The sequence below is a fragment of the Ictalurus furcatus genome, chromosome 9, assembly GCF_023375685.1.
Source record: "Ictalurus furcatus strain D&B chromosome 9, Billie_1.0, whole genome shotgun sequence".
In the NCBI taxonomy this organism is placed as follows: Eukaryota; Metazoa; Chordata; class Actinopteri; order Siluriformes; family Ictaluridae; genus Ictalurus; species Ictalurus furcatus.
This window is the reverse complement of record NC_071263.1, coordinates 31,665,904-31,676,116: the sequence shown is the minus strand read 5'-3', so window position 1 is coordinate 31,676,116 and position 10,213 is coordinate 31,665,904. Positions and strand designations below refer to the sequence as shown.

The 10,213-nt window shown below is 42.3% G+C and overlaps 1 protein-coding gene and 1 pseudogene across 2 annotated transcripts; one reads left to right on the top strand and one right to left on the bottom strand.

The window, feature by feature from the left end:
- Positions 1 to 3,084: 3,084 nt before the first annotated feature.
- On the top strand, positions 3,085 to 9,971 carry LOC128612882 (acetyl-coenzyme A synthetase 2-like, mitochondrial). 2 transcript variants are annotated; one of them, XM_053633354.1, is made up of 3 exons: positions 3,085 to 4,050; positions 5,494 to 5,590; positions 8,730 to 9,971. In XM_053633354.1, the coding sequence occupies exons 1-3, from the start codon at positions 3,726 to 3,728 to the stop codon at positions 8,734 to 8,736; spliced, it is 429 nt and encodes a 142-aa protein (XP_053489329.1). In that variant the 5' UTR covers positions 3,085 to 3,725; the 3' UTR covers positions 8,737 to 9,971. The 2 variants fall into 2 exon arrangements, with proteins under 2 accessions (XP_053489329.1, XP_053489328.1); XM_053633353.1 differs by having other exon boundaries at positions 7,745 to 9,971.
- The window catches only part of LOC128613098 (craniofacial development protein 2-like), an 18,196-nt pseudogene continuing 17,139 nt past the window's right edge, over positions 9,157 to 10,213 (bottom strand).

Genomic DNA, 10,213 nt, shown 5'->3' with positions numbered 1-10,213 from the left:
CTCCTCGTATTTGATTGGTTAGATTCATTTTCTAAAGCGCGTGAACCCGTAAAGTTTTTCTCTTGTATAATGTATTTATTGTATTGTGTATTCATGTATTTTTGTTTTTGTTTTATTCATTGTGGTCTTTTTTAAGTGAAATTTAAGAAAATGCCAATTAGAATAAGTACAATGTGTATGTATTAATTACATGTTTTTATTAAGTTAAAGGCACAATCGTAAATTTATTTCTTAATTTCCTAAATGTACAAATTATCTGGAAAATATGTAGAACTAGATAACAAAATAATGATTTACGCCATGACCTCAGCAAAAGTGAATTATGTGGATGAATTTATTTTATTTGAATTTTTTATTTTTATTTATTTATTTATTTATTTATTTATTTATTTTACAAATTTGCAGATGCACTTCACTTCAGACCACAGGCCTAATTTTATAGATACGCCCTGATGCCCCTTCACTCCGCCCCCAAGACAGCTTTCTGGGACAGAAAAGAGACACCTGAAGTCTGTAAGCTCCCAGTGCAGCCAGATCATTCTTGTGTTATCAAAAATACTGCCATACTTCAAAAAACAAACAAAACAAAACAAACTTAAAGACATGAAATAGAATAACAGCAGGATAAATACTGGCCAAGACGGAGTATTTTATTACTGACGAAGGAATTAAGTTGGATATGGAATTAACGATGTTGCTGTTGATATGATATATATATATATATATATATATATACACACACACATACATATATGTGGGGCGGCTGTGTCTCAGGTGGTAGAGTGTGATTGTCCACTAATCACAGGGTTGGTGTTTGATTCCCAGCCCACACGCCTCCACATGCCGAAGTGTCCTTGCTACATGCTAAAATGCTAATGTCAGCCACTGGCACACTGGAGACATTATAATACAGCTGCTGTAATAAGCAGAGTACGCAGGTTACATTATTAAGTCAGGCACTCAGGATGTGGAAATCTAATCATCATTAATTATAATGAACCAAACATTTGAGGCAATTTTCTTTCCTCCAGTGTTTATCTGAGCTGAGGCTGGAGTGTGAGCTCTGAGAATCCAGTACAGTGACACCATCTTGGGTGTAATGTCCGAGCTGAGACTCCACTGTCTCACTGGAAACACCTGATTTAGTCTTCACCTCTCAGAGCAGGTCTGATTCAGAAGATCATTACTGTAAATGGATCCGTTTCACACGTTCATATTCACTCCTTCATCTTCAGTCGGCACTTTATCCAGGGCAGGAGTCTGTTCCGGCAACGCTGGGGTACGGGTTAGAGAACACACACATACACACACACACATAGACACAGTTCATATTGAAAACTATTTGATTTTCCATATATTGCTGTTGCAGTAACTGAAGATGCATGTGTGTGTGTGTGTGTGTGTTGATCTGCTTTTGGATATTCAGTATGAGTGTGTGAGTGTAATGTACAGAAGGAGCTCCGCTGATTCCTAGTAATGAAATGAGGCCGAGTGTAAATGATACCTGAACTTGAAGCCAAAACTTTGTGTGTGTGTGTGTGTGTGTGTGTGTGTGTGTGTGTGTGTGTAAGATAGGAGTGTGGGTGTATATACACAAACTCTATACACTTCTCTCTCTCTCTCTACACACACACACACACACACACACACACACACACACACACACAGCTATATAAATAACTAAACTATAACGAAATTTTTCGTTATTCAGCCTGAATAAACTGCACTTCAGTAAAATGACCACCAGGTGGTGTTGTCAGTGTAAACCAGCTGAATGTAAATGAAACGTGGCGGGAATGTGGTGTATTTACACTCAACACTGAACCTGCAAACTACTGTATTACACCATTCTATCACTCTCTCATCCTCTCACTCTCTCATCCTCTCTCTCTCATAATCTCACTCTCTCATCCTCTCACTCTCATAATCCCACTCTCTCATCCTCTCTCTCTCATCCTCTCTCTCTCATAATCCCACTCTTTCATCCTTTCCCTCTCATAATCTCACTCTCTCATCCTCTCCCTCTCATAATCTCACTCTCTCATCCTCTCATAATCTCACTCTCTCATCCTCTCTCTCTCATAATCTCACTCTCTCATAATCTCACTCTCTCATCCTCTCACTCTCTCATCATCTCTCTCATAATCTCACTCTCTCATAATCTCACTCTCATAATCTCACTCTCATAATCTCACTCTCTCATCCTCTCTCTCTCATAATCTCACTCTCTCATCCTCTCACTCTCTCATCCTCTCACTCTCTCATCCTTTCCCTCTCATAATCTCACTCTCTCATCCTCTCTCTCTCATAATCTCACTCTCTCATAATCTCACTCTCTCATCCTCTCCCTCTCATAATCTCACTCTCTCATCCTTTCCCTCTCATAATCTCACTTTCTCATCCTCTCATAATCTCACTCTCTCATCCTCTCTCTCTCATAATCTCACTCTCTCATAATCTCACTCTCTCATCCTCTCTCTCTCTCTCATAATCCCACTCTTTCATCCTTTCCCTCTCATAATCTCACTCTCTCATCCTCTCCCTCTCATAATCTCACTCTCTCATCCTCTCTCTCATAATCTCACTCTCTCATCCTCTCTTTCATCCTCTCCCTCTCTCATCCTCTCCCTCTCATAATCTCACTCTCTCATCCTCTCACTATTTCATCCTCTCACTCTCTCATCCTCTCCCTCTCATAATCTCACTCTCTCATCCTCTCCCTCTCATAATCTCACTCTCTCATCCTCTCACTCTTTCATCCTCTCACTCTCTCATCCTCTCTCTCATAATCTCACTCTCTCATCCTCTCTCTTTGATCCTCTCACCCTCACCTTCTCATTCTCTCTCATCCCCTCTCTTTCATCCTCTCACTCTCTCATCCTCTCACTCTCTCATGTCACTCTCTCATCCTCTCACTCTCTCATCTTCTCACCCTCACCTTCTCATTCTCACTCTCACATCCTCTCACTCTCTCATTTTCATCCTCTCACTCTCACTTTCTCATCCTCTCATTCTCTCACTCTCTCATCCTCTCACTCTCTTATTCTCTCATCCTCTCACTCTCTCAACCTCTCATGCTCTCATCCTCACACTCTCTCATCCTCTAATCCTCTCACTCTCTCCTCTTATGCTCTCATCCTCTCACTTTCTCACCATATCACCCTCTCACTCTCTCATCCTCATCATCTAAGCCTCTCAATCTCTCATCCTCTCTCTTTCCTTTCACACTCTCATTCTCTCACTTTCTCATCCTCTCACTCTCTCATCCTCTAAATCTCTCATGCTCTCACCATCTCCCTCTCTCATCCTCTCACAATCTCATCCTATAATTCTCTCACTCTATTGATCAAATGATAAAAATATAACGAGTGTGTGGATATGTGTGTGTGTGTGTGTGTGTGTGTGTGTGTGTGTGTTTATAGATATGAATTGTTTTATCTGAGGGAGGGGGGTCTGAGTAAAAAAGTTGAATACAGCTGAATACAGCGCAGTGACGTCATCGGGAGTTTCAGATTAGCATTAATAAATGTGTGTGTGTGTGTGTCTTTGTGTGTGTGTGTGTGTGTGTCTTTGTGTGTGTGTGTGTGTGTTTTCGCGGGTGAAATAAAAACCCCAGCGCCCCACCCCTGGAGTGTGTGTGTGTGAGATATCTTTGAGGAAGAGAAAGCACTGTGGCAGTGGCGCGAGCTGCACACACACACATACGCACATACACACACTGAGTTATGGCCGTGCACGGAGGGAGAGCGTTGCCGTTGCTGCTGCTGAAGTTCACGCGCGGAGGAAAGGCGCGTTTGTGGCACGAGCTTAGCCCGGTATCGGTACTGCTCAGTCGCGCGAGATCTCTCTCCAGTGCTGCCCCGAGCTCGCTCCTGGCCGGTAAGACCCACGCGGAGCTGCGCGAGCTCTCAGCACGGGAACCGGAGCGCTTCTGGGACTGTGCTGCGCGCGAGAGGATCACATGGACACGGGGTTTCGAGCGCGTGCAGGACTGCGATCTGAAGCGCGGGAAGATCAGCTGGTTTCTCGGTGGACAACTAAACGTTTCCGGTAAAAACAACAACAACAACAACATTAAAAATAAAAACTTCCGGTTTGCAGTTATTCAGTTTCCTCTAAAAGTTGTACTTTAATAACTTACAGTAACACTGTAACTACCACTCTAACACTAACACTGTAACTACCACTCTAACACTAACACTGTAACTACCACTCTAACACTAACACTCTAACTACCACTCTAACACTAACACTGTAACTATCACTCTAACACTGTAACTACCACTCTAACACTAACACTCTAACTACCACTCTAACACTAACACTCTAACTAACTGGAATAAAGTCGGTGTGATGTTGGAGGTTCGATATTTGCGGAAATGCGGAAATTAATGGACCGTCTCTAAAGTTACATACGAAATTGTTAAACACGGTTCTAACTTCAATAGCATTTGAAGGGAATGAGGTACAGTCATATAACCCACTGTACAGTGTTCATCTAGATGTCAGATATGAGACACACCTTTTAGATTTCTGATATTTAACCCTGCAGTGCATGAACCACAAAAACTTCACAGATGCATAAAGGGGGTCAAAATGACCCGAACTGGATCGAATGGTCTTCTTCAAAAAATAGATGTCCTATTAATGAAATTATATATATATATATATATTCCAGTCTCTAACTACCACTATAACACTCTAACTGCCACTATAACACCCTAACTACCAGTCTAACACTCTAACTACCTATCTAACTGTCACTATAACTACCACTCTAACACTAACACTCTAACTTACACTCTAACTACCACACTAACACTCTAACTACCACTCTAACTGTCACTATAACTACCACTCTAACACTAACACTCTAACTTACACTCTAACTACCACACTAACACTCTAACTACCACTCTAACTGTCACTATAACTACCACTCTAACACTAACACTCTAACTAACACTGTAAGTATATGAAGTCTCTCACATGCTCTTCCTCTGTTCAGCTAAACTTTAACATTAGTTAAAAAACACTTGAACAGAGACAGAAATAAAAGGTGTGTTTACATTAACACTGTTTTCTGTTTCATCTGTAACTCTCACCCTCAGCCCAGGACTCGTTTATCCATCAGGAGCTTTACTGCACACACACACACGCACACATACACAGAGAGAGAGAGAGAGAGAGAGAGAGAAAGCATTCAAAACCTCCAATTTTACACACAACACAAACATCAACACTACAATAATAGAGGGATGACTCGAGGGGTAGAGAGATGAGTGGAGAGACAGAGGGATGAGTGGAGGGACAGAGGGATGACGGGAGGGGTAGAAGGATTTAGGAAGATGGATGATGCTCACTTCATTAACAAACAGCAATAGAAAACATGTTAATGTAGATGTGATATATATAAACATTCTGTGCTGTTATTCTGAAAGTGTGTGTGTGTGTGTGTGTTTGTGTGTGTGTGTGTGTGTGTGTGATTTACAGTAAACTGTCTGGATGTGCACGTGGTTAAAGATCCGAATCGAGTGGCTCTGATCTGGGAGAGAGATGAACCGGGGACGGAGGAGAGAGTCACGTACAGGTGAGAAACATTTACATTTCTACAGGTGTAGTTTATATTCACTCACCTGACTGCTGCTTTTATCTGCATGTGAGACGACTCTCTCTCTCACTCTCTCTTTCTCTCTCTCTCACTCTCGCTCTATCTCACACACTCTCTCTCACTCTCTCTCTCTTTCTTTAAGTTGTGAATTAGAAAGGTGTTGCTCATCCTGAGTTTAATGATAAATATTGACCGTGTCCACATTTACGTACGTCCACTTAACGTAGCGTAGCGGTGTAACCTGTTCCTCTGTGCTGGAGGCCACGTGGAGGTGTGTCTGCGTTAGCACAGCGGTTTAACCCGTTCTGTGGAGGAATGCTCAGTGCTGAGGTCATTAAACTGAAAATCTCTGTGCTGACTTTACAGATTTCACTACATCATGGAATTTGCTTGAAGCTCCTTTTCTTTAAAGGACAATAAACTCTGTAATTGTTACATCACGGGTCAAAGGTGAAATTATTCAAACAAATAAACTGCTGGAATGTTTACGACTATAAAGTAGGAGTTATAGTTACTATAAAGGTGGAGTTAACAGTAAACTATCAATTATAAAGGAGAATTTTCTGTGGAGTGTGTGTGTGTGATAGTGAGTGTGTCTCCGTGTTATACGAGGAAGATCCTCTAACGACAGACCTGCGATTAAACTCCATCACTACGTTCTCTTTACCTCATCAATCAGCGCCATCCGGATAACACACACACACACACGCTCACACATTCACTCTCACACACACTCACACACACACACACACACACACACACACTGACTCACACATACACACACTCACACTGACTCACACACACACTCACACACACACACACTCACACATTCACTCTCACACACACTCACACACACACTGACTCACACATACACACACACTCACACACACACACACTCACACTGACTCACACACACACTCACACATACACACACACACTCACACACACTGACTCACACACACACACACTGACTCACACACACACACACACACACACTCACACATTCACTCTCACACACACTCACACACACACACACACACACTGACTCACACATACACACACACTCACACACACACACACTCACACTGACTCACACACACACTCACACATACACACACACACTCACACACACTGACTCACACACACACACACTGACCCACACACACACACACACACACACTCACACACACTGACTCACACACACACACACACACACTCACACACACTGACTCACACACACACACTGACTCACACAAACACACACACGCACATACACACACAGGAGTTCGTCCGTTGATTTCGACGAAGACCGAAGTTTCCATTTCCGCCTCCATTATGGAGAACACAAACTGGAACTGGACTTGCGCGTGAATTGGATTAAAGTGAGGAAGACTTGCGCAGCATCAGCCGCACTCTCACTTCCCGCTGACCGCCATGATCCTGTGACAAGTCTGAGTCAAAACGACTGAAGACGGCCTCTGGGCTCAGTGATTCATACACCCACTCATACGCAAACGTGTGTGTGTGTGTGTGTGTGTGTGTGTGTGAGATTTACAGTAAACTGTCTGGATGTGCATGTGGACCCATTCATACACCCATTCATACACTACGGACACTTTGGAAACGCCAATCAGCCTACCATGCATGTCTTTGGACTGGGGGAGGAAACCGGAGTACCCAGAGGAAACCCCTGCAGCACGGGGAGAACATGCAAACTCCACACACACACACTCACACACACACACTCTGTTACACCCTCACACAGTTTAGTGAGATCTCGTACAGTGTGATGAGGAATAATCTTAAATAATCAGACGGAGTAAAAGCAGATTACTGCGGCGGAGTGAACGGACTGACGGGGTAACGTGGTATCAGCTCTCTGGAGATGTTTGGTTACACCGAGTTCAGGGCGTTACTGCTTGGGAAACTTTGTGAAATCCAGTTTAGAGAACTTACATGAAATGGTGAAATGTTGCTCAAGAATAAACGTCTTCATTGTGTGCATAAGAGGATATAACGTGTGTGTGTTGTGTGCTTTAGTATTTTGTGGTTGTAGTGTTAGTGAGCCATGCTAGCTGTTAGCTGTGCTGTACCAGTCATAGTGTATATTGTGAATATCACGTATTTGTTTAGATCTGATTGAATAAAACCCGAGGAGACGGTGGTGAGGAGAAACTCCGATGTTAGACGATGTGAGATGACGATGTGAGACGATGTGAGATGATGAGAGACAATGTGAGATGATGTGAGACGAAATGAGACAATGTAAGATGACGATGTGAGACGATGTGAGATGACGATGTGAGACAATGTGAGACGATGTGAGATGATGTGAGATGACGATGTGAGACAATGTGAGACGATGTGAGATGATGTGAGATGACGATGTGAGACAATGTGAGACGATGTGAGATGATGTGAGATGACGATGTGAGACAATGTGAGATGACGATGTGAGATGATATGAGACAATGTAAGATGACGATGTCAGATGATGTGAGACAATGTGAGATGATGTGAGATGATGTGAGATGACGATGTGAGACAGTGTGAGACAATGTGAGATGATGATGTGAGATGATGTGAGATGATGTAAGATGATGTGAAACGATGTGAGACGATGTGAGACGATGTGAGATGATGATGTAAGATGATGTGAAACGATGTGAGACGATGTGAGATGATGAGATGACGATGCGAGATGTGAGATGACAATGTAAGATGATGTGAAACGATGAGACGATGTGAGACGACGATGTGAGATGATGTGAGACGACAATGTGAGATGATGTGAGACGATGTGAGACGATGTGATAACGACCGTTACTCATTACACTTTGTATGGCACCCTAAAGTTTTCTGCAGTGGCTTATGAGGCGATATCGCCATCTACAGGGTATAGTAGGTACTGGAGCTTGAGGCTGCTTCTCTAGCATGTCCAGTGGCAGTACTGACGAGCATACATGGCTTTATTTAAATGGAGTGTTTTTATTTGTCGGTGTACAGAACGTCTAATACAGGATGCAGTGTCTACTTGCCACAAGCCACTAAAATAAATTCCTTTAAGAAATCAATGTGAAATCCTCTGTTTCTTGTTTTTCACTGACGCGTCTCCTAGGTGGTGAGACAAGTTCCATCTTTACGCCTACATTACACAGAGATAAATACTCAAGTACTGTTAAAATCAGGTATGTTAAGACTTTTACTCAAGTGGAACTTGTAATGCAGTAATTTTCACAGTCAGATATCTCTACTTCCGGTGATCTGTTCACCTGTGTGCCTTTTAACTTGTTCTTGTTCGTTTGTGCAGTTTGTTTGTAAACATTCTCCTGATGGTGGACAGAAAGGTGGAGTGTGTAGGTGATAATTATACACACTGAGCTAAAATTATATATAACATTTTGTTTAAAGTGGTTATAATGAGGTTTACTGACACACACACACACACACACACACACACACACACAGTTTAGAGAATAAATACTAAATTAAGAAACACAGCTACTTTTTTCCATCACATCATCATCTGTTCTTTCTCTCACCCTCTAAACACTGGCCTGATCTACACACACACACGCACACACACACACACGCACAAGCACACACACAAATACCTATACACACACACACACACACACACACACACACATACCTATACACACACACATGCACCAGAGTAAGTAGAGGCATGTATTTCATTTCAGCCCGAAACAAGGACGGTGATTTAAAGTCTAACTCTCTAGTGACCAATAAACCATCTGCTAATCATTCCTCACTGTAATAACATAAACATTTTACTGAATAATAAATCAGTGTGGAAATGTAAATGAACACAAGAGTTTAAAGTGGAGATGGATCATTTAATAAAAGGTACAAACAAGCAGGAAGAGAATAATCCCAGCGCTCTGCAGTAGAGAAGTGTTTGGATTGTCTGAAGGTAACGAGACATTAAAACATTACATTCATTTCATCCCACAGCCGGGTTCACAGATTATTGTTTATATGAAGGATCAAATGTCCTCATTCTTACTCTTTCTGCGGTGTAGATTAAATTATAAATTATAAATAACTTCACACACACACACACACACACACACACACACACACACACACAGAGAGAGGTTTATTACAGTTCACATGTAAAAGAACACTGAGCTAAATAAACATAAAGCTGCTTGTTCAGATTGTGTGTGTGTGTGTGTGTGTGTGTGTGTGTGTGTTGAATATGTGTCCACGTGGCACGTGAAAAAACTCAATACATCATTAGCAGCACAGAGGAACGGTTTCTTACTTATAGAACATCTCATATCATTCCAACATCTGGAAGTCATCAGGAACAGCAGGATACAGAGGACCTTCTGTACAGAATATATCTATATCTCAGGCCTTTAGGTCCAGCTGGGATTTTACATCTCCACTACAACATTACTACAACATTACTACACCTCCCTTACAACATCCCAGTGCTCTCAACGACTTCAGGCCTGTGGTCTTAACGTCACATGTAATGAAGCCCTTTGAGAGGCTGCTTCTGCAGCACCTCAGGCCCATGGTTCGTAACTCTGCCTGGATCCGCTGCCGTTTGTATTCCAGGCTGATATT

Excerpts from the sequence above, each read along its gene's own strand:
- LOC128612882 (XM_053633353.1), top strand. The coding sequence starts at position 3,726 with ATGGCCGTGCACGGAGGGAGAGCGTTGCCGTTGCTGCTGCTGAAGTTC. Across the intron at positions 4,051-5,493 it reads TGGACAACTAAACGTTTCCG|TAAACTGTCTGGATGTGCAC; the intron begins GTAAAAACAACA and ends TGTGATTTACAG.